Source organism: Plecotus auritus (assembly GCF_963455305.1).
Source record: "Plecotus auritus genome assembly, chromosome: 9".
Classification (NCBI taxonomy): domain Eukaryota; kingdom Metazoa; phylum Chordata; class Mammalia; order Chiroptera; family Vespertilionidae; genus Plecotus; species Plecotus auritus.
Genome location: NC_137783.1, coordinates 62,402,707 through 62,428,599, shown reverse-complemented (window position 1 = coordinate 62,428,599; position 25,893 = coordinate 62,402,707). Strand labels below are relative to the sequence as shown.

At 40.6% G+C, this 25,893-nt stretch overlaps 1 protein-coding gene across 1 annotated transcript in view; it reads right to left on the bottom strand.

Moving 5' to 3' along the window:
* Positions 1-10,759: 10,759 nt before the first annotated feature.
* The window catches only part of WAPL (WAPL cohesin release factor), a 95,742-nt gene continuing 80,608 nt past the window's right edge, over positions 10,760-25,893 (bottom strand). Inside the window, 4 exon segments of the mRNA XM_080642467.1 lie at positions 10,760-13,061; positions 13,620-13,715; positions 20,410-20,498; positions 24,299-24,506. Of these exon segments, the coding sequence (XP_080498593.1) occupies positions 12,996-13,061; positions 13,620-13,715; positions 20,410-20,498; positions 24,299-24,506 (459 nt within the window). The 3' untranslated portion in view covers positions 10,760-12,995.

Here is a 25,893-nt window from a genome sequence, read left to right as displayed (position 1 = left end):
TACCTGTTAAACCAGGGGTCCTCAAACTTTTTAAACAGGGGGCCAGTTCACTGTCCCTCAGACCATTGGAGGGCCGGACTATAGTTTTAAAAAAAAACTATGAACAAATTCCTATGCACACTGCACATATCTTATTTTGAAGTAAAAAACCAAAACGGGAACAAATACAATATTTAAAAGGAAGAACAAGTAAAGTTAAATCAACAAAGTTACCAGTATTTCAGTGGGAACTATGGGCCTGCTTTTGGCTAATGAGATGGTAATGTCCGGTTCCATATTTGTCACCGCTAGTCGTAACAAGTGATGCAAGTGTGCATCAGTTAGTCTAGATCTGGTTGGAGATTTCAGATGTTTCATTCTGGAAAAAGTATGTTCACAGACATAAGTGCTGCCAAAGATGGTTGCCATTTTGAGTGCATGGTTCCTGAGATTAGGATATGTCTCAGAGGGGAGAGATGCATAGAAATTAGGAAGGCTGCTTGACTTGAATGCATCTTTCAGAGAGTCACAATTCTGCAGTTCAGCCAGTTCCATTTGGTAAATTGTATCCACATTTTCAATGTCAACAGAAAATGGGTTACGGAAAAGCTGTATGTCCTGTTCAATGGAGATGAAGCTCTTTAAATCTAAATTGGAACTCCTTTTGCAACTTTTCCAGTGAATCCACACATTTTTTTAAATTTTTTTAAAAATATATTTTATTGATATTTTTTACAGAGAGGAAGGGAGAGGGATAGAGAGCTAGAAACATCGATGAGAGAGAAACATCAATCAGCTGCCTCCTGCACACCTCCTACTGGGGATGTGCCCGCAACCAAGGTACATGCCCTTGACCAGAATCGAACCCGGGACCCCCAGTCCGCAGGCCGACTCTCTATCCACTGAGCCAAACCGGTTTCGGCTGAATCCACACATGTTTTGTTTGGGAATGCAACCAATGGTTTTTCCGCTAACAGATTTTGAGTTGTTGGGAGATGGCAGAAATTTTCCTCCTACACTTGTTTGATGAGGAGGCCTAATTTTACTTCAAATGCTTTCACATGTGATTGCATATCACAGATGAGCTTCCCCTTTCCTTGAAGTTGCACAATGAAACTGTTGAGTAGCTCTGTTACATCTGTCAGAAAGGCAAGGTGCCATTTCCATTCTGCATCATTGAGCTCTGGTACTTCTTTGTTTTTTGAAAGCAGAAAAGCTGTAATCTGTGGAAGTAAGTCATAGAAATGTTTCAAAACTCTCCCTCGACTCAGCCAATGGACTTCTGTGTGGTACAGAACATCTTCATAGGCAACATTTAGCTCAGACAGAAATCCCTGAAATTGTCTGTGGTTTAGTGCATTAGCTCTAATGAAGTTAACACAAGATACCACAATTTTCATAACAGAGTCCCACTTCAGTGATTTACTACACAGCACTTGTTGGTGGATGAGGCAGTGTATGGCTATTGGATGAGAATGGTTATGTTTGTCCATCTCTTGGTTAATGCGAGCAATTACTCTTTTCTTAGACCCCACCATGCTAGGGGCACCATCAGTTGTCACACTGGCTAGTTTAGCCCAGTCCAGCTCCAAACCATTCACAGTTTGGCAAACCTTTTCATAGATATCCTCTCCTGTAGTTGTTCCTTTGATGCTTTGCAGTGCAGCAAGCTCTTCTGTGACTTCAAAATAGTCATTCGTCCCACGAATAAAAATTAGAAGTTGTGAAGAATCACGAACATCATTACTTTCGTCAAGTGCCAAGGAAAAATAGGAAAGTGTTTTTGTGGAGTTTTGCAAATGCTGATGCAAATTGTCTCCCATTTCTTCAATTCTTCGTGTAATTGTAGGTCCTGAAAGACTCACTGTACTAAATAAATCGGCCTTCTCTGGACACATCTCTTTGGCAACAGAAAGAAGGCATTCTTTAACAAATTCTCACTCCACGAATGGTCTGCCAGTGCACGCTATTAGCTTGGCAACTTGAAAACTTGCTCACAGTGATGAAATATTTAGCTGCTTCTGTTTCACAAAAGTATTTTTCTGAGTTGTCAATGTATTTTTCAGTTTTAATATTTTATCTTTTCTCACTTCTCCGACCAAACAATCATATTTATCTTTATGTTGAGTTTGATAGTGTTGACGCAAATTGCATTCTTTGAACACAGACACTATATTCTGGCATATCAAACACACAGCTCTTTCCTTGTACTGCATGAAAAAGTAATCATAAGTCCACTGTTCTTTGAATATCCTACACTCCGAGTCAATTTTTCTCTTTCTTGATATCATTGTTTCCTAGGGATTCCAAATTGCTATTAGTAAAATACCAATATATATATACAGCGCTACAAAAACAATATACCAGCAATAACTTTGCCCACACAGAGACATATAGACTGCACTGCCCATCAATGCAGTCTGATCAGTGCCCATCAATGCAGTCTGATCAGTGTCCATCAATGCAGCCTTGCCAGTCCACATCATTTCAGCCTCACCAGTGCCCATATTGGTGGAACTCTGCTTTTACCTCAGGCTCACACTGGTGCAGTGCGGGAACCGGCACGATTACAGAGCCGGTTCCTCCACCACCTTTCCAGTTCACACTACCCTGTGCGAACCACACTGCGATCTGTGAACTCGCACAGGAATCTGATCGCTTTGGTGAGAAGACCCATGCAATCAGATTCCACTACAGGAAAAAAGAAGGCACGTATGCCTTTTTTCTTCCGAATCTAATGCGAGTTCAGCCATACAAGCATATGGCTGAACTCGCACTGCTCAGAGATCGCATCAGTGTGAACCGGGGCTTACACAGCACACAACATACAACATCATACACAACTGAATAGCAATCAAAATGTAAATGCACTTACTGTCAATTAAATTGGGTTTCCTACTCCTCGGCTGTCTGCAGAGCTGGATTAAGTTCCCATGGGGCCCTAGGCAGATTACCAGTTTGGGGCCCCCATGCGATAACACTGAGCGCTGACCATTTGCATTACCTCTGAGCACTGACAATTTGCATTAGCACTGAGCGCTATTTGCGTTATCACTGTGATGCAACCCCCCTAGAAACCACCCCCAACCAACTAACCAACTTAAAAAAAAAAAAAAAAAAAGGCTGCCCTAGCTGGTTTGGCTCAGTGGATAGAGCGTCGGCCTGAGGACTGAAGGGTCCCAGGTTCGATTCCAGCCAAGGGCACATATGCCTGGGTTGCAGGCTCGATCCCCAGTAGGGGGCGTGCAGGAGGCAGCTGATCAATGATTCTCCCTCATCATTGATGTTTCTATCTACCTCTCCCTCTCCCTTCCTCTCTGAAATCAATAAAAATAGATTAAAAAAAAAAAGGCTCCTTAACTTAAAAAAAGGCTCTCTTAACTTCAAAATAAAAGGCGCCCCTATCTGCCAAAAAAAAAAAAAAAGACCTCCTAATTTCAGAAAATAAAGGCGCCCCTTAACCGCAAAAAAAAAAAAAGGCCCTACTAACTGCAAAATAAAAAAAAATAGACCTCATAACTTCAAAAAAAAAAAAAAATCCTAATTTGTTCTTACCTCGGTCCTCAGGCAGCAGCAGGCTCTGCACAGGCAAGCTCGTGACTCGACCGATCACAGGGAGACTGAGAGGAGGAGTCGAGAGACAGAGAGAAGGAGGGGAGTCGGAGAGTGCAGCGCACATTCCACACATGCGCACTGTGGGCCCGGGACGAGTCGGCTGCTAAGCAGGACAGGCAGCGGGCCGGATAAATGTCCTAGGCGGGCCGCATGTAGTTTGAGGACCCGTGTTAAACCCTCAAGAACTCTTTTTTTCCCCTTACCTGAAGGTATGTTTATTGTTTGAAGTATGTACCCTGACTGGAAATCAACCCGCAACTTTTGTTGTTGTTAATCCTCACCTGAGGATATTTTTCCATTGATTTTTAGAGAGTGGTACTGAGCGGGAGAGACAGACAGAAAAACATTGAGTGGGAGAGACACATTGATTGGTTGCCTCTTGCATGCGCCCTGAGGAGGCATAGAACCAGGACCATTCACTCCGAGGGCCAACGCTCTATCCACTGAAGGAAACTGGGTAGAGCAACTGGAAATCTTTTGCTGCACAGGAGGACACTCCAACTAACTGAGCCACCCAGCAGGATGAGGCTCTTATTACAGGTGACATGTTAATTACATTCATGCCTGCCACTGTTAATTATGATAATCTGCTCCCAGAAAGGTGGTTGGTTTCCACTGAGCCATTAAAACGGTTGTAGCTGAGCGCAGTGGGGTTTGCTGCAACATTGTTGACTGTACCCAGATCAGCATCGAAATGCCAATAATGCCAACTTTTGTCTGTTCATTTGATTTTTCTGTCCTTTTAAATTTTGTAATACATATGAACGGAATAAATGTATTCTCGTTTAAGTGAAATCCAAATCAATACAGACTAAACAAAGTTCACCTTAACATCTCCCTTTATCTTTCCTCAGGCATAATCACTGTTATCAGTTTAATAGGTAGCCTTCAAGAGTTTTCCTGTCGCCAAAACCGGTTTGGCTCAGTGGATAGAGCATCGGCCTGCGGACTGAAAGGTCCCAGGTTCGATTCCGGTCAAGGGCATGTAACTTGGTTGCAGGCACATCCCCAGTAGGAGGTGTGCAAGAGGCGGCTGATTGGTGTTTCTCTCTCATCGATGTTTCTAACTCTCTATCCCTCTTCCTTCCTCTCTGTAAAAAATCAATAAAAAATATATTTAAAAAAAAAAAAAAGAGTTTTCCTGTCTATGCACTCACAAGTACATGTATGTAATAGAATGCACTCTAGCTGATTATGACACACTGTGCAAGTTACTACACATCTTAAATTGCCCTCTATGCACAGCTCTGCAGAATATTCATACTCACGCTTGTACAGTGCACGTGTTTTCCTCCAAGTCAATGTCTAGAAATAAAATGTCTGGGTCAAGAGACACCATTAAATTGATGTTTAATAAGGCTGTAACAATTTATACTCACACCTACAGTGTACCTGTGGCCCAACATCCTTATAAATTGCTATCAACCTTTTAAGCTTTAGTGCTGTATGAAAAATTACTGTGGGTCATTAATTGTAATAATACTGATTGGGGCCTACTGTGTGTCAGGCGATGTTCCGTTACTGCTGAAACTTACTGTAATGAAAGAAAGGGTCCTGCCTTCATGGGGTGTCATGCTAGTGAGGGAAAGATTATACACAGATAAATAATAAAAATATAATACCTGGTAAGGAGGTGGTGAGAAGTAATTGGATGGGGATGATGGATGAATTCAATGTAAAGAGGATGGGGAGAGTCACAATCACTCCAAGTTTGGAGCTCAGTAAAAGCAAATGAGCTGCGAGAGCCTGATGGGTAAGTACAGGCGGTGGGTGGGAGGGACCCAGGACTCACTGTAGACATGTCGGGTAGGAGAGACCTGTTAGACATCCAAGGGGAAAGGGGGTAGACACCTGGATTGCACACAGGTGACATTCAAAGCCATGCGTTTGGAAGACCACTTTGGAATGAGGGAGGCTCGAGGCGGGCCACGTCTGAGACCAGGCCTCCGGGAGCTCTTGCACATACACTGGAGTGGTTTTTGTCCTAATGTATGTTTGACTTGGTTGTGAGGTATTCACATTTTTATATATTGCTAGAATCAACTCACTAATATTTTACCATTTCACATGTAAATCACAAAATATTGGATTATAATTTTTCTTTTTTATAATGTTCTTACCAGGTTTTGATATGATTGACAAAGTGATCCCACAAAATGGGTTGGCTGGGAAGTGGTTCCCTTTTCCTATTCCCTTAAAGAGTTTGTGTAGGACTGTTTTTATTCTTCTTAAAGTGGAAAAGTCACCAGTAAAGGTAAATGGGCCTGGTATTTTCTTTATGGGAAGGTTTATTATTATTATTATTATTATTATTATTATTATTATTATTATTATTTTAAACATATTTTTATTGATTTCAGAGAGGAAGGGAGGAGATAGAAACATCAATGATGAGAGAGAATCATTGATTGGCTGCCTGCTGCATGCCCCCTACTGGGGATTGAGCCCGCAACCCGGGCGTGTGCCCTTGACCAGAATCAAACCTGGGGCCCTTCATTCTGTAGGCCAACACTCTATCCACTGAGCCAAACCGGCAAGGGCAGGGACGGTTTTATTTTAACAGATTTATGAAGGTACAATTGACATGCAATAAACTACGTATATTTAAAATGTACGATTTTATGTTTTGACATGGATATAACAAATGAAACCATCACCACAAGTGAGTATATTTTACCCCCAAAAGTTTTCTCATGACCCTTTGAATCCCTCCTTCCTGCAGTTCCCACCCGCTACAAATCCACATAACCATTATGTGTATTGTATTTATTTTGGTGAAGTGTCTGTTGAAATCTTTTGCCCATTTGTTATAGAGTTGTTTGTTTTCTTATTATTGAGCTTTGAGAGTTCTTTATATATAAGTACTTTACTGATAGACTTGCACATATTTCCTCCTACTCTGTGGTTTGTGTGTTCATTCTTTGAGCAGTGTCCTTCTAAGAAGTTCTTATTTTTGATAAAGTCCTGCTTATCAATGTATTTATCATTAGAATTCTGGAATTATTGCTTTATATATTTGAGGTCATATTATTAGATGAAGTCAATGTTTTAATATTTTTATCTTCCTGGTGAATTGACCATTTTGTCATTAGGAAATGAAAGTGTAATGTTTATGCCCAGCTGGTGTGGCTCAGTGGTTGAACCAGGAGGTCCCAGTTCAATTCCTGGTCAGAGCATATGTCCGGGTTGTGGGTTTGATGCAGGAGGCAGCTGATCAATGATTCTCTCTCATCATTGATGTTTCTATCTCTCTCCCTTTCTTTCTCTCTCTGAATCAATAAAAAATATATTTTTAAAAGAAAGTGTAATGTTTATGATTCATAATACTTTTTGCCTTTAAGTTTCCCTGTTATTTTTTCCAGAGTAGCAAATCCCTCAGGGAAGAAGTGGTTGTGAGTAGCAGGCTCTTCCTTTTCACCTCAGGCCAAATAATACCTCATCCTGAGAGGTGTTTTTTTCAATGCTTAAAGTTTTTTTCAGCATCTTAATTATTTTCAGCAGGATAGTAGGACTGCATTCTTTTGCTGGTTCTTTGTTTTTTGAATTTTTGTTAACCTGTCTTTTGATTTCTAACAAATTCTCTATGGTTTTATTTGGATTTTCTTTGTAGACCATTAGTTTCAGGTGTTCCTTAGTCCTTTCCAGCTTTTATGTATGTAATTATTTGTCTTGTTTTATCACGCTACTAGAGCCTGATGTAATGTTAACTAGAAGGACTAATATTGGGAAATCTTGTTTTGTCCCCGACTTTAAAGCAAATACTTCTAGGAATTTTACTATTAAAAATAATTTCTGGCTCAGTGGTTAAGCATCGACCTATGAACCAAGAGGTTTACTGGTTGATTCCAGGTCAGGGCACATGCCCGGGTGCAGGCTCAATCCCCAGTAGGGGGCATGCAGGAGGCAACCTATCGATGATTCTCTCATCATTGATGTTTCTATCTCTCTCTCCCTCTCTCTTCTTCTCTCTCTAAAATAAAAAAATAAAAAAAGAATAATTTCTGTAGATTTTTACTGGATACCTTTAGCTGTTTCAAGGAAGTTCTTGTTCATTTCTACCTTGCTGCAAGGCTCTTTTCTTTAATATCATTGAATTTGTTTTACTAGTATTAATGTCAAATATTCAAATAAAAGATCTCAGCTAATATTTTTAATATTTCTTTCAATATTATTTGAATTGAATGCTTTTTGTGCATCCATTGAGAAGATACCATGTTTTCTTTCTAGAATCTACATTCATAAAATAGAAAGATGCAAATTGACTGTACCTTTGCCAGGCTACCAGCCAATCAGGAGTGAGTATGCAAATTAACCCAACAAAGATGGCAGGTTAATTTGCATATGCAGGTGCTGAGCGGCCGGGGGCGGGGTGGGACACAGGCATTCTGCACTGTCCCAGCAGCTTGGGCCTCTGGGCAGCGTGGGAAGGCAGAAAGGTGGCTCCGGGGCTGAAGCGAAGGTGGTGCTGGCAGCCAGGGGAAGGAAGGCCCATTCTTGCATGAATCTTCGTGCATCGGGCCTCTAGTAAAGGAATAATTAATACATTAATGTGTGATGACTTACTAATAGTTACTGATTTTTTAAAAATGTTTTTATTGATATTAGAGAGGGAGAGGGAGAGAGAAACGATGTGAGAGAGTAACATTGATACATTGCCTCCCATACTAACTGAGACTCAGGATGGAACCCAAAAGCTGGGCATATGCCTGACCAGGAATCAACCGGTGGTGACATTTTGGTGCACAGGTCAATGCTCAACCAACAGCCACACCAGCCAGGGCTAATTACTGATTTTTCTCATGTTAATTTACCATTGCAGCATTCCCGTAATAGATCCAGTTTGGACATCTTGTATTCTCTTTTTATAAATTGCTGCACCCAATTTGCTAACATTTTAAAGGAATTTAGTGTCTATGTTTGAGTGGAATAACCCTGCAATTTTCTTTTTCCTGTTATCCTTATCTTAGTTTGTATCCATTGTATAGCCTTCAGACATGAGACACGTCTCACTTTTTTCAATGCTCTAGAAGAGTTTATGATTGGAATTATTTCTTGAAAATTTAGTGGAAGTAACTTTCAAAACCATTACCTTTGTGTTATATGTTAGAGAATTTTTTTCAATACTGAAAATTTTCCATTTCTTTTTGTGTCAGTCTTTAATTCACTTTATTTTTCCAGTAAATTAATTAGCATTTATTTATTCAGAGTATTCAGCTAATGTCTTCTGAGGTCTGTCTCTGTACTTGTTTAATTTTAAAAATTGTACTTTATCTCTTCCTTCTTAGTGTCCCCAAAGTTAATCTTGACCAAAGAATCAATTTTTTGCCAAATTATTTTTTCTTTCTACTTGTCAAAGGTTTATTCTGTAACTCTTGATCTTCCTTTAAAATGGAGTTTGTATTTTAGAATTTTGTCACTTTGGTATTCAAATATAAACATTTAAGGTTAAACATTTCTCCTTAGGTAGTTTGCTATATCCCACGATTTTTGATACATTTTACTTTTATCATTTAGTTGTAATTCTTTAAAAAAATTACATTATAATTTCTTTTTAAAAATATATATATATTTTTTTTTATTGATTTCAGAGAGCAAGAGAGCTAGAGAGCTAGAAACATCAACGTCCCCTATGGGAGTGTGTGTGTGGCGAGGGCAGAGATCAAACCTGCAACCCAGGAATGTGCCGTTGGCCAGAATCAAACCTGGGACCCTTTAGCCCGCAGGCCAACACTCTATCCACTGAGCCAAACTGGCCCATTATAATTTCTTTAACGCACGATTTACCAAGAGATGTGTTTTAAAATTTCTAAACGTAATGGAATTTTTCATCTAACTTTTGTTATTGTCTTTTAAATGAATTGTTGTGCTGGTTTTTCTCAGTGGTTAGAGCATCAGCCCACAATCTGCAGGGTCTCAGGTTTGAGTCCCAGTCAAGGGCACGTACCTCATTTGCAGGCTCTATCCCTGGCCCTAGCTGGGGCTCGAACAAGAGGCAGCCAATCATCGATGTGTCTTATGTCCATTTCTCTCTCTCACCCCTACTTTCTCTAAAAATCAATGGGAGAAAAATATATCCCTTCCTTTGACTAGTTTTGCCTGTTCTACAATTTTTATCAGCTGATTCATGTTATGTGTTTTTACTTGGCTTGTTCCACTCAGCATTGAGATTCATCCACACTGCTGATTGAGAGCCCATTCCTAGTTACTGCTAAGTAGTCTTCTATTGCATACATGTATCACAATTTGTTTACCCCATTGCCTGGCTATTGTTAATGGCTATAAACAATTTTCCACAAGTTTTTCTGTTGAATCTTTTAGTTTCTCCTAGGTAAGATGGAAATGTAAAATAAACTCAATGAACTCAGCAATATGAAAGGCATTCTTCCAAGTAGTCACAGTAGTCTGTTTAGAACATTTAAAATTCCCAACAGAGTGAAAACAGAACTGTTTGCTAAAAGCTACCATTTACCATTCTAAGTTGGGAACCTCATGCTAATGCCTCACATGCAGTTTTACTTGACATTCACAACCCGAGGTCACACCACGTACTATTTCCATTGTCTAGTGAGTACACAGGATAACAGTTCAGGAATTTGCTCAGTCAATAAACAGTACTAATACTTGAAATGTCTGTATGTGATTTAGGTCTTTCTATACTCATAGCTTGCACCCTTAAACATGGCTGTACACTGTTGACATAAGGGAGGAGCAGACAGCAACTCCCAGTAGAGGCCCTCCAACCCAGGTTTGAAGTTAACAAGGTGAGGACTCCACTTGTAGTAAAAATGCAGAAAACTAAGGGCTGACAACTAAGAGACTGAAAAAACTAAAAAGCAGCTATAAAAACTCAAAAAAAAAAAAAAAGTCTTGGGTCATATTCAGAGGCAAAAAGACTAAAGCAACTTAATAAGCATACCAAGGACCCACCTACACAATCAGAGGACGACTCTACCTAATGCAGCCCAGTTGCTGAGTTAGCATTACATTCAGGTGAGTATTATTAAACACATGGAGAAGTACATAATGCTTAGCAAACATTGGTTGTAAAATTTTTATGTCTAAGTTGAAAATGTGGAATTCAAGTGAGACATTAGGCAGCAACATCAAGTCCGTGAGACTTCTTCCTCCAAAACAGTTCAATAGATTTATGTTAAAGACAACATGTGTATTGAAAGTAGCAATTTTATTTGAGTTAAAATTATTTACAAAAAACCCAAAGACATACTTCATGAAACTGGTACAAACTATTTTTTCCTGCCGTTGGCTTTTGCTCCAAAGATCACAGCTGAGAAATACTGTATAAAATAAGATTGGATTCAGAAAAGTATTCTACTGTTCTAATTTCCAACTGGTAGTATTTACAGAGATATTTACAATGGAAAAAAAGGTTACTTTAAAACTTTAATTTGTAAGTCAGCCTCAAGTACCCTAAAATGCAGAGTTCTCTGAGGGTTAAACACACAAATGCGCTGCAGCTGGTGAGGTGATGTCTCCCCCACCCCCCACCAAAATCTGCATCTATCAGTGCTTGACAATTAGTTATTATTTAAATAACAAAACAAAAAACTGTTAAACACCGAGGTAAATCAATTCTCAAATGATTACCAGTGTAACAGAAAAATGTAGTTCGCCCTGATTGTTCTCATCCAAATGTTTTGTATTTAACACCTGCCAGTCAGCTTTACCAAAAAATCTGTTCCTTTTCCTAAATCAATGATTAATAAATATCAATGTATTTTAAAATAATTAAACAAAATATATCTAATTCCATTTTCTGGGTATAATTTCCTGATATGCCTTTAAAATAAGTTTGCTAAGCTAGCTTCTGTACTCAGGGCAAGTACAACCTGTCTTTCCCAAGTTACACTGGCATACTATGCTCTCAAAAGGTGATGGGTGGGGTCGGGGTAGGTAGGAGGGAGAAAACAATTTGTCCAGAACCAGTTACTTCCTTATAGATTTCCCAACAATCTGCATTATCAAAAATAGGAAGACATTAGAAGGCAGCCACTGCATTAAAAACATTACAGCTGGCACTGATACAAGAGCCCCGATTTGTCACTTTATACAAGGAAATAACAAAGTCTAAATGACTAAATATTAGACTTTTAGCTATTTTCCCCAGTACACACCAAACTAATATTTTTATGGCTTCAAGTTTTACAAGTCCAATGAAGAAACATGATATGACTACCTGCAAGGTATTTAAAAATATGAATGAAATAGATCTCTAAAAGCCTGTATTCAGGCCTGATCAATTAACGAAAACATGTATAACCGGTGGTCTGAACAATAATACAAGAAAAATTTGCAGTGTTGTGAAATTAAATGTGTATTTTGTGTGTTCCATGACTGTTTTCCAAACAACACACTGCTCTGTGAAGTAAGAATCTAAATGGAAAAAAAGGGTCTTTTCTACACCAGCAATTTAAGGCTTTGCGTTTATGCATTTGATCCTGTCACTCTATAAAAGAATATACACGTTATCTGGAAACATGAATTCCACATTGGTGTTTTAGCTTCTTATATTTACTGTACTGAGCATTAGAAAATATATCTAGAGAGTCCTCCCTCAAAACTTAATGTTTCAGGAGCCTCCCCAAACATGAAGCGTAAACTGCCCTGGGTTGTCAATTTTGCTTCAGCCTTTAACAGGGCGCATCATCTTAGATAACAGTCCCTTCAACTGTTACTTGTTTTCTTGCGTCTATAGTTATGACTCACTATGGTATCATGGTGAACATGGTCACGGTCTGAAAAGTGAAAAATAGTTTGACAACCTAAATCAAATCAAGAATAAAAAGTATGCTATTAATCCCTTGTGTCTTTGGATTCCATCTAATTTTAAATATAGACAGTAGTTCAGGGAACAACAAGAAAAAAATTCACAAAATTATTAAAAGCTTTATTTACGATTGGAATCATTCAACAAAAAAAGCAAAAGCAAATGAGCCTGAAAAAGGAACTACGCTGTTGTCTAGAATGTCCTCAGAACATTCGATGCCTCAGTAGCTAAGCTGCCTCTGCACCTGGCTGGCATGACAACAGTGGCTCAACATACACAGCAGTTGCACTAACAGCAGCACAAATTTCCCCCTAAATCTTGCCCAGAGTGAAGCAAGAGAACAAGGGGAGAGTATAAACTCTGCCAAAGTAAGTATACTTAAATACTGCATGGAATTAACAGCCTGAACCTTTTCCCTCATTTTTGATAGTTGCAGATTGATGTAGTAACTGTCATTTAGCAAATGCAGAATGCATGACGAAGAAATCAGGAGGCCTTAGAAATCCAAACGTGAATGATACTGATGAATGTTCTTGGTATTCTTCAAGGAGGTCTTTCATGACTTCTCTAAGACCAGCTCCAGCATGGCCGAGCACCCGCAGCAGAGGTAAAGCAGCTAGCAATGTTCCAAGTACTCAATCACTCTAGAGATAGACTTCTGGCCTGTGGTTCCAACAGCACACTGAAAGCGGGGCAGTAGGATGGGGAGAGAGGAAGCAAGTTACTAGTTCACAAATTTTAAAATGTATTAGATTAAAGCATAAATTCTTTAGCTTTACTAAACTGAACACTGTGACTCAAACACATTAAGACTAAATTATGGCTTTGATAATATAGTTATCAATATATTTGGCCATTATAACAATTATCTTAAATAGAGCAAACTTATTAAAAGAAGATCCCTTTTGCCCTGGTTGGGTTGCCCAGTTGGTTGGAGCATTGTCCTGTATACCAAAAGGTTCAATTCCAGTCAGGGCACATGCCCAGGATGCGGGCCTGATCCCCAGTCGGGGGCCTGCAGGAGGCAGACCACCCATCTTTCTCATCTCATCGATGTTTCTATCTCTCTATCCCTCTCCCTTCCTCTCTCTCTCAAATCAATAAAAACATTTAAAAAATAATAATAAAGAAGATCCAGTTTTCTTTCCACTCACTATGGCCACAGAATTTTTAGTTCTGCTGTCATTAATGTATCATACTTATATTTAAAACCACAAAAGCTGCACTGGAAGCTACTTACAGTAAGATTCATAAAGCTCAGGAATTTTTTGAGCATCTCTGTCATTATTGAAAAGTCCCCTTCAGGCAGATACTCCCGCACAGTGGTCACATTGATCTGAGGAAACATCAAAGAAATACTGGTCAGCCCTGGTCAGTGTGGCTCAATTGGTTGAGCATCATTCCATGCACTGTAAGGTTGCCAGTTTGATCCCAGTCAAGGTGCGTATGGGAGGCAACCGATTAATGTTTCTCTCTCACATCAATGTTTCTCTCTCCCCCACCCTGCTCTCTGAAATCAGTAAAAATGTATTAAAAAAAATACATAAATATACATATACGTATATATGTATGTATATATACATATACATGTATGTATGTCAGGTGGTAGAAAACACGAGCTTGCACCTTGCACTGTGTTGATGGTTATGGGGCACATTGTGTTCCAAACCTCTACAGTTCAAGGGCCCCTGAACGCCTTGGTTAATATGCCATTTCCTCTCTTTCCTCGCTCAACAGTGCTTGCATGCGTGTGTTCCCATTCCCTATCCCCGTGGTCTGCAAACTGCGGCTCACGAGTCACATGCGGCTCTTTGACCCCTTGAGTGTGGCTCTTCCACAAAATACCACGGCCTGGGCGAGTCTATTTTGAAGAAGTGGCGTTAGAAGAAGTTTAAAAAGTTTGGCTCTCAAAAGAAATTTCAATCATTGTACTGTTAATATTTGACTCTGTTGACTAATGAGTTTGCCGACCACTGTCCTATCCCATCCTATCCACAGAAAGAAAGGAAAAAGGCGAAGCTGGCAAAGGCTACAAAAGAAATTTATGTGTGCATATTTACTTTTGTAACTGCACAGAAAAATGCTTAAAACAACTAAACGTGCCCTAACCGGTTTGGCTCAGTGGATAGAGCTTTGGCCTGCAGACTCAAGGGTCCCAGGTTTGATTCTGGTCAAGGGCATGTACCTTGGTTGCAGGCACATCCCCAGAAGGGGGTGTGCGGGAGGCAGCTGATCGATGTTTCTCTCTCACCTCTCTCTCATCGACGTTTCAAGCTCTCTATCCCTCTCCCCTCCTCTCTGTAAGAAAATCAATAAAATATATTTAAAAAAAACAACTAAACGTGTTGATTACGTGTGTGTGTGTGTGTGTGTGTTGGGGTGGTGGGGATGGTGTTAGGAGAGGAGGAAGGAGTGCAGATTTAAAATGTTACACTTCTTGGACACACAATAAATAGGGTGGTGAAGGCTTGGGGCGGGAGATGGGGGCAGACTAGAAGAGATCAATGGGGGGAGAAAGGGGACATATGTAACACTTTTAACAATAAAGATTTAAAAAAAAAATAAAATGTTACACTTCAGAATGTACTCAGAGCTGCTTAAAAAGAAAAAGATCAAAGAAAATTCCTCGCCTTAGCTAGTTTGGCTCAGTGGATAGAGCGTCAGCCTGTGGACTGAAAGATCCCAGGTTCGATTCTGGTCAAGGGCATGTGCCAGAGTTGCAGGCTCGATCCCCAGTAGGGGGCGTGCAGGAGGCAGCCAATCAATAATTCTCTCTCATCATTGATGTTTCTATCTCTCTCTCCCTCTCCCTTCCTCTCTGAAATCAATAATAAAAATATATTATAAAAAAAGAAAGAAAATTCCTCATGTTCCACAGGTGAATTCAACTAATTATGTAGGCTAAGAATTAAGTAGATCTTCCCAAAAGGCACCTAGCATAACCTATGCAAAGGAGCATGTCAGAAGCCAGGAGAGATTAAGGTGTTTCCTCCCTTTACTGTTAGCAAGAGAGAGTCAAACTACTTATAAATCAATCTGTTAGGAAAAATGTACGACTTGCTTTCCAAACTGTTGTCTTTCATCTTTGGCTTTCTGGGCAGCACCATGGTGGCTGGCATGAACAAGCGTCTCATGAAAGGCGGCAAAAAAAGGAGCCGAGAAGGAGTGCCCAATCTACTCCCTAAGATAGACCAGTGTGACTGGAGAGCACCAGCTCTGTCAATGTAAGAGATACTGGGAAACACTGGTCACAAGAACTCAAGGAACCAAAACCGCATTTGATGTTTCAAGGGCCGAGGTTTTGAAATGAGCCTAGCTGTTCTGCAGGAAGACGAAGTTGCATTTAGAAAATCCAAGCTAATTACTTAAGATGTTCTGGGCAAAAACTGCCTAACTTCCATGGTGTGGATCTTACCCAAGACAAAATGGGCTCCATGGTCAAAAAAACATGGCAGACCGTGATGGAAGCTCATGTTGAAGTCAACACTGCCGATGGTTGTTTGCTCGTCTATTCTGTGTTGGTTTTACTAAAAAGTGCAACCACCAGATTCAGAAGACCTCTTAGGCTCAGCCTCAGCAGGTCTGCCAAACCCGGAAGATGATGGAAATCATGACCCAGAGATGCAGACAAACGACTTGAAAGAAGTGGTCAATAAATAGATTCCAGACCCCATGGGGAAACACATGGAAAAGGCTTGCCACGCTATTCATCCGCTCCACCATGTCTTTGTTAGAAAAGTCAAATGCTGAAGAAGCCCAAGTTTGTACTGGGAAAACTTATGGAGATTCATGGTGAAGGTCTCAGTTCTAGAAAAAGCTACAGGTGCTAAAGGTGAACAAGCTGATGGATATGAGTCCACAGTCCAAGAATCTGTTTAAAATTCAGACTTTTAAGGACTACAAGTAAAAAATGTTATTTGTGGGGAAAAAACTGTTCTATTTCAATATGTCTTTGAAATGCTTTAGATGTTCATAAAGAATAAAAGGAAACACTCTTCTTAAACGGTTCACCTATAACAAAAAAAACCACAAAAAAGATACACTGTCCTGAGGATGGGGGCGGGGGTGTGCAGGGCAGGAGCCCTTCTGGTTTGAGTTTTGTTGATGGGACAAGGAAGGAGAAATATAATTACTTTCTTTTAGGAAATCTGCCACCAGTCCCCTCTCCCTTTTTAAAAATTCTTCTGTCCCGGTACTTTTGAAATTATAAAGAAGCAAAATAATGGCACTAAAACAGTTTCAGAAAAGATCTAAGAAAAAAAGTTGCTAAAACAGCTGTATGCTAAGGTATGCATATCAATTGCCGTATTCTCTGTGAACCTCCCACCAAAAGCCACCATAGGTCCCCCAGCACTAAGCTAAAGCACTTAAGAGGTTTTACAAAACATTTAAAAAATATACTGACGTTGAAAGCATAAGGGTTGGGGTTACAGTAAAGCTGGATTTAAGATTGTCTCTAGGGCTGAGGCATGACAGTACAGCAGTGGGAAGAGCTGTGCAGTAGTTACAGAAAGGAAAGGTATGAGCAGCAAGGCCTATCTGGGAAATTTAGAAAGTACACAAGGGGTATGACAGATTGAGAAATTGCAGAAGCAGTTTTAGGTTTGGGGTCTTGTCGCAGTAAACAACGTCATCATTCCCTAAATGATGTGAGCTAAGGAAGATTGGTAAGAGGAGTTATGTGATCAAATATGCTCTTAAGGAAGTTAGCTATGGTGGCAGTGTGCAAGATTTCAAGAATGGAGAGTGTCGAGAGAGCAGAAAGGACTGGCAGACCAGCAAGGAGACTGACCACTGTGTGCACCAGATGTTTGGTGGGCAATGGAGAGTGACACCAAGTCTCCTGGGCTTCCTCAGCATGAGGCCCTTCATAAACCAACATCTACTATATGCAACTACCTGCTTTCTCGTCTCTCTCCCACCTACACATGGGGCAGTCAACCAATTTCCTTCACATTTGTGCTAGCTTTTTCGGTTAATCATAATGATCCCCAAGGCATCATCTGTCTCTATGAATTCATAACATTTCCCACAATGCAGACACTCTTTAGAGATGAGAGAGAAAACAAATAGGAAAGATGTTCCAAGATAAACACCACAGAGTAATAAAATAAGTTAATTTCAAGAACCATTATTTAAGAAAGCATATGACTAAAACTAGGGTGTTTTAATAGAATATCCTAAAATTTACATATGTCCCCCTGCTTTTTTGAGATCCGCCTCCCCTTTGTTGGAAGGGCTGAGCTGAAGAGAGTCACAGAAAGGAAATAAAGATCTGGCAGGGCCTCCAGAGCCATGATGAGAAATTTGCTCTTGATCCGAAAAGCAGTTGCCACTAATGACGACATGGGCTAGTGTGCCTTTAGATCAGAGCTGGACTGCAATAAAAACATGGAGAGACAGACAAGAAAGATTCAGAAAAATACACAGGACTTAAGACACATGGACATGGTGGGGGTGGGGGATAGGAGGCAATACAGAAAGCTCGATAGCAAAAATGACCAAGTGTTTGTGGGTGGACAGACCCACAGCATGAATGCCTCTCCTAATTAAGCCCTTCACACTATCACTGAGATTCTAACCTTCCCGTCTCAGAAAAGAGAAGCTAACCTTCCCACTATGCAATAGACCTCCATTCTTTCTTGGCTCTTGAACGCCCTGTCTCCTACAGAACCTCCCTTTCATTTGAAAATTGGGCTGTTCTACTGGTCCCTATCCTTAAAAAAAACAACACAACAAGCCTGGCCAGTGTGGCTCAGTAATCGAGCATCGACCTATGAACCAGGAGTTCTTGTTTCAATTCCTGGTCAGGGCACAGGCCCAGGTTGTGAGCTCAATCCCCAGAAGGAGGCATGCAGGAGGCAGCTGATCCAAGATTCGCTCTCATCACTGATGTTTCTATCTCTCCCCCTTTCCCTTCCTCTCTGAAATCAATAAAAATATATTTAAAAAACAACAACAACCTCCATGTGTCCCGCTCTAAAAGCAGACTGTCCCAAAGGCCAGAACCATCCACTTCTGTGTTCCCTCAGCACAGAACTGTCTGGACATTCATACTTCTTATAGTTCGATTACAATGATCTAAATCTCACATAGTAGCCCCATTTACCTGGCCAATGAGTAGTTCAAACAAAAGCATGTGGGCCAATATTGGCCAAGATGAAGGGAAGTCTACTTGGTATAGTGGGTGTGAAGGGGTTCTAGAGGGGGAAAAAAGCAATGCTCTTAAAAAAAGAAATATACAGGAAGAGGCCACCTTTACCTGCTGGGTACAGGGCCATGAGGGGAGATAGCAAAAGAACGACAACATACAGAGGACAGTAGAGTCTAAATACAGAAATTATCCAAGTCCTTGGTATCACTGAGGCCAGACTCTTCCACCTTGAGCCAGCTAAGCATGGGTTTTATATTATGCTCTCTTTTACTTCAACCAAAGGTATGTGAATTGATTTATCACCCATTAGTCAAGAACATTCTCATTAAACCCAACGTACTATTACTTGGAATGTACCTTTAAAAGTTCACCAAATATTCAAAATAGTCACGGGAATGTAAAGTACAGAATAAGGCCCTAGCTGGTTTGGCTCAGTGGCCTGCGACTAAAGGGTCCCAAGTTCAATTCCAGTCAAGGGCACATACCTGGGTCGAAGGCTTGATCCCGGCCCCAGTCAGGTTGCATGTAGGAGGCAACCAATCAATGTGTTTCTCTCACATTGATGTTTCTCCTCTGTCTCTCCCCCTCCCTTCTACTCTCTCTCTCTCAAAAAAAAAAAAAAAAAAAAAAAGCCAACCAAAAAAATAATGGAAAAATATCCTCGCATGAGGATTAACCAAAAATAAAAAATAAATAGAAGAGGGAATACAGTCAATAATATTGAATAACTCTGTACAGTGGCAGCTGAGCACTGGAAATATTGGAACACTGAGTAAAGTATATGATCATCTAACCATGCTGTGCACCTGAACCAATCCTATCTAATAAAGAGGGAATATGCTAATTGACCATCATTCATCACAAAAGATGGCTGCACCCAGAGCTGAGGCCAAGTTCCCTTAAGGAGCCTTAATGAGCAATCAGCAGGGACCTGAGGCTATGCCCTCCCCACCCGGAAGGGCTTGACAGGGGACCTCAAGGTGTGCTTCCCGTCCTGGTGCTGGGCTAGGGGACCTCAGGCTGCGCCCCCCCACCCTGGCACCAGGCCGAGGACCTCAGGCCGCACCCCCCGCCTGGCGGGGCTTGATAGGGGACCTCAGGCAGTGTCCCCCACCAGGCGGGGCTTGATGGAGGACCTCAGGCCACGCCCCCCATCCTGGTGCCGGGCCAGAGGACCTGAGGCTATGCCCCCTGCCCGGGAGGGCTTGACAAGGGTGGGACTGACCGGGTCTGGATCTAGCCCAATGGAGGGGGGGGGGGGGGGGGGCGGTGGGCGGCCAGGTCTGGATCTCACGCGATTTTGAGGTGCATGTGGGTGGGCGGGGACTTGACTCTGGGTCCCGTGGTGTGCCCCAGACTCTGACAGGAGGAAGGTTTTCATATATATTTTACTATTTTTTTTTCATCTCTGACACTTCTATTATAGAGAAAGGGCAAATAGTAATATTAAATTATTTCCTCTAATTAATCTCCTTTTAATGTGCATGGATTTCGTGCACCGGGTCACTAGTCTATATATATAAAAGCCTAAGCAACCGAATGACCAGTTGACCAGTTGCTATGACGTGCACTGACCACCAGGGGACAGATGCTCAACGCACAGGACTGGGCTCCCTCCTGTCTGGATTGGGCTGAAACTGGCTATCTGACATTCCCTGAGGAGTCCCAGATTGCGAGACCCCATCAGTGCACGAATCTGTGCACTGGGCCTCTAGTACAATATAATTGCAAAATAACATTTTAAAAAAGTTCACCACATATTTGAAAGTTTTTAACATGAGGGGAAAATAGAGTAATATATATGCTAATTAAATAATGGTATGAAGCTGCCACAATGGAATCTTCAATACACATAAAACAGTGAACTCTTACTTACGGGACTCTCCTGGCAGAGACACCCAAGAAGCAGTGCTGTGTACGAGGCCACAATGCAATCCTCCATATGTTTGCCAGCATGCTGAAGGGCTAAGAATAAACAAAACACTGTAACAGTATATCAAAAAATAAAACCCCACAAATCCAACAACTCAGTTATCGTTTCTTCAAAACTATTAAACATTGATAAATGATGCTAGAAAAATGGGATATCTACACAAATTAACAAAAAATAATAACTCAAGTGGAAGATAATATAAGAACTAAAACCATAAAACTCTTAGAAGAAAACACAGACTAGTCCTAGCCAATGTGGGTCAGTGTTTGCAGTGCCATCCAGTACACTGAAAGGTCGCAGGTTCGATTTCTGGTTAGGGCACATACAGGTTGAGGATTCCATCCCCAGACAGGGTGCATACAGGAGGCAACCAACAGATGTCTCTCTCTCTCTTCCCTTCCTCACTCTCTAAAAATCAATTAAAAACATATCTTCAGTTGAGGATTAAACTCAAACAAACAAAAACCACAGACTAAATCTTTGTGACGTTAGGTTAGCAAATAGTTTCTTCAACACTAAAACCACAAATGATAAAGTAAAAAATAGGTACTTTTGTATTTCAAGTTACCATATACCACCAAGAAAATGAAAAGACAACCTTCAGAATATATCTGCAAATCATATGCCTGTGATCAGGGTCAAGTGTCCAGAATAAAGAATGTGTGCAGCAAAAAGATAAACCGATTTAAAACATGGGCATTTGGACCTAGCCAGTTTGGCTCAGTGGATAGAGTGTCAGCCTGCGGACTGAAAGGTCCCAGGTTCGATTCTGGTCAAGGGCACACGCCAGAGTTGCAGGCTTGATCCCCAGTGGGGGGGTGTGCAGGAGGCAGCCAATCAATGATTCTCATCATTGATGTTTCTCTCTCTCTCCCCCTCTCCCTTCCTCTCTGAAATCAATAAAAATGAATTAAAAAAAAAACCAAAACAAAAAAACATGGGCATTTGGATAGATATTTCTCCAAAGATATATAAATGACCAGTAAGCATGTGAAAAGATGCTCAACACCATTTCTTAACTAGGGAAGTGCAAATCAAGTGACATACACCTTTACTCCCACTCGATTGGCTGAAATAAGAGACACATAACTCTAAGAAACTGAAATCCTTACATGTTGCTGGTAGGAAATTAAAATGGTGCAGCCACTTTGGAAAACAATTTGGCTGTTCCTTAAAATGTTAAACATAGAATTAAATAATCTAGCAATTCCACACTTGGGTACATACCCAGGAAAATTCAAAATATATATGTTCACACAAAAGCTTGTATATGGATGTTCATAGCAGCATTACTTATAACAACCAAAGATAGACACAAACCCAAATGTCCATCAACTGACAACTAGATAAACAAAATGTGGTATACACATAAATGGAATATTATTTGTCTATAAAAATGAATTAGGGCCCTAGCAGGTTTGGCTCAGTGAATATAGTGTCAGCCTGTGGACTGAAGGATCCCAGGTTCGATTCCAGTCAAGGGCACGTATTTAGGTTGCAGGCTCAATCGCCAGCCCTGGTCAGGGTGCAGCATGTGGGAGAGGCAACCAATCGCTGTCTTTCTCTCACATCAATTTTCTCTCTCTGTCCTCCCCATCCCTTCCACTCTCTCTAAAAAATCAATGGAAAAATATACTCAGGTGAGGGATGAATGAATGAATAAATACAAAAATAAAAATGAATTAAGTACTGGCACATGCTATGACATGATGACCACTAAAACATTATGCTAAGTGGAAGAAACCAATAACAAAGGGCCATATTGTATGATTCCATTTATATAAAACTAGAGGCCTGATGCACAAAGATTCGTGCAAGAATGGGCCTTCCTTCCACTGGCTGCCGGCACTGCCTTCACTGCGGACTGGAGCCGCCTTTCTGCCTTCCCATGCTGCCCAGAGGCCTGGAGCGGCTGGGGTGTCCTGCCCTGCCCCCAGCTGCTCAGTGCCTGTGTATGCAAATTAACCTTCCATCTTTGTTGGGTTAATTTGCATACTCACTCCTAATTGGCTGGTGGGCATCGTGAAGGTACGGTCAATTTGCATCTTTCTCTTTTATTAGTGTAGATGCCTAGAATAAGCAAATCCAGAGACAAAAATAGATTAATAATTTCCAGAGGCCATGGAGCGGAGAGTAAGGGGTAATTGCTGTTTGTAGGTATGGGATTTCTTTGGGGGGCTGATGAAAATGTTCTGAAGTTAGACAACCTTATGAATATATTGAAAACTACTCAATTGTTTACTTTAAAAGGATGAATTTACCTTGTTATGGGGCTAAATTATATCCCCCTCCCAATTTATATGTTGACCTCGGGATATGACTGCACTTGGAAATAGGGTGTTTGGTTTAAAAGGTAGCTAATTTAAATGAGGTCATTAGGGTGGGCCCATCTAATATGACTACTGTCCACATAAGGAGAAATTAGAACAAAGCACACATAGAGGGAAGATCATAAAGACATAGATCATCTAAAAGCCAGAAAAGAGAGGCCTCAGAAGACACCTTGATCGTGGGCTTCAGCCTCCAGAACTGTGAGGAAACAAATCCTGTTGTTTAAGACACCGAGTTTATGTTACTTTGTTATGGCAGCCCTCACAAGCTAATATTTATCCCAAATAAAGCAATTATTTAAAAAGACTGCTAAGTGCCCTATCTGGTTTGGCTCAGTGGATAGAGTGTCAGTCTGCAGACTGAAGGGTCCCGGGTTTGATTCCGGTCAAGGGCACATGCCTGGGCTGGGGGCTCGATCTCCAGTAGGGGGAGTGCAGGAGGCAGCCAATCAATGATTCTCTTTCATCTCTGATGTTTCTATCTCTCTCTCCCTCTCCCTTCCTCTCTGAAATCAATAAAAACATATTTAAAAAATAAAAAATAAATAAAAAGACTGCTAAGCAATAAAAAATGTTATGCCGCCGAAACCGGTTTGGCTCAGTGGATAGAGCGTCGGCCTGCGGACTGAAGGGTCCCGGGTTCGATTCCGGTCAAGGGCATGTACCTTGGTTGCGGGCACATCCCCAGTGGGGGGTGTGCAGGAGGCAGCTGATCGATGTTTCTCTCTCATCGATGTTTCTAACTCTCTATCCCTCTCCCTTCCTCTCTGTAAAAAATCAATAAAAAAAAAAAAATGTTATGCCAAAGGAAACATCAAAATTAGTAAATGAGAAAATAAAACAGATTTCTTACAATATCAGAACTAACGACATTAGATTTGGAGAGCATGGGCACAAGACAGAGAGTATACTCAGAATACAACATTGCTGGTGCTTGCTTCCTAGCTGGGTGAAGATGAACATATCACTTAAATTTCGAAACTTGAGTGACATGAAATAACAAGTGGCTATTTTGCAGAATTTCCATGAATCAAGTATCACAGTTCCTGACAACTGTAGATAATGTTTGATTAGTGAAGCCATTACCTTCAGTATAGTCCTTACTGTGTTTGCCACCAACTATGTATACCATTTGAGAATGATAACTGTAATTTATGACAATAGATCTCAGTACATAAAGGGAGAACGATAAAATAATCTCAAAGTTTCAAAACTAAAAACTTTTAGGGGTCACATTGTTCAGCTGCTTCTCTTTACAGAGAAGGCTGGCTGGTCCCGGAAGGAAAAGCACCTTTCCTCACTGCACATGTGCTGTACTCACTTCCAGCGTGCCAACCAACGCCTGTGCGCACCGAGACAGCAAAGCTGTGTGCACTGAACTAGAGAGGCCATGAAGTAGATTAAATAAAAGATCATGACAACACATGAATTAAAAGTATGTTCTGGAGAAAAAATAAGCCATCATTGAATTTTCTATGTGAATACACTCAAAATAAATGTACCTTTATTGAGGTCAAGTTCTTCCTCCTCCTCCTCCTTCTTATGTCTCTCTTCTGCACCATCAGTCTTTTCTGTTGATACCCACTGTATTTCTCCACTTGTTTCTTGCCACTCTCCACTCTTATCATGCTGAGTGGTGGGAGTATCTTTGATCAATTCATCTGTTTTACTTTCTGCCAACTGGGCTGCTCGCTCTCGCTCAAGGAATAGCTGACAAAAATTATTTTTGAAGAGATTAAAAAAGAGATCACCAACCAACATGTATGTAGCCAAATATAAAGTTCTATTTGTTTTTAATCATCACTAATCCTGAGAAGCAAGTTGTATGATTAAAAGGTTAAGTATCAATAAAAGCCCTTGTTTGGTTATCCTTGCTTTACATCTTATGAAGGCCAAAATGAAAGTATAAATGCTGTTGGTATTCAATCAAGTAAATTAAGTGTTTACTAATGATGCAGGCAGGCATTCTGTTTGTAAGAATGAAAATCTCAGTACTTCCTTTAATTTGAATAATAATGACAAAAAAAATTCAAGTAAAAAAGCTATAAAGTTGAATAATTAAAACAAAACAGCCCTAGCCAGTCTGGCTTAGTGGATAGAACTTCAGCCTGCGAACTGGAAGGGTCCCAGGTTCAAGTCTGGTCAAGGGCACATGCCCGGGTTGCGGGCTCGATCCCCAGTAGGGGGCGTGCAGGAGGCAGCTGATCAATTATTCTCTCTCATCATTGATGTTTCTCTCTCTCCCTCCCTCCCTCTTCCTTCCTCTCTGAACTCAATAAAAAAAAAAAAAATATATATATATATATATATATATATTTTTTTTTTTTTTTAAAATATATTTTATTGATTTTTTACAGAGAGGAAGGGAGAGGGTTAGAGAGTTAAAAACATTGATGAGAGAGAAACATCAATCAGCTGCCTCCTGCACACCCCCTATTGGGGATGTGCCCGAAACCAAGGTACATGCCCTTGACCGGAATCGAACCTGGGACCCTTCAGTCTGTGGGCCGATGCTCTATCCACTGAGCCAAACCCGTTAGGGCAATAAAAATATATTTAAAAAACCGGGCAATAAAAATATATTTAAAAAACCAACAAAAACAATACAAAACAAAACCCCAAGCAGAATGGATGAATTAACTGAAAAGAAGAACAATGAATAAAACTACATCATACTAAGTAAAAGCAACATGGCTTCTTTAAAAGAACACAAAAACCAGTAAAAAGTAAAAAGTTTCAGAGAAAAACTCAGAGCTGGAACTCAACTAATCATATTAAAAATGAAGTGCAATTGTCAATGAAAGTGCCCAGGGAAAACTCTAAGTGAAAAAGGGAATACCCTGAACCTCCTTGCCTTCACTTACCTGATCTTTCCTGGGTGGGTACAGTGCTGAACATGCAGAGATCACTGAACATACTGGTATGATTTGGGGAAAACCCAAAGTTACTGATAATGAGGTCAATGACATTAAGAGGTCAAGTGACTTCTTTCATTCTCTCTGAATATACAGTAGAGTTTTCCAGAATGCACAGCTCATGTACTTATATTATTGCTCTAGTGCCTAATGGTATAGGTGCTCATGTTTCACAATTTTCT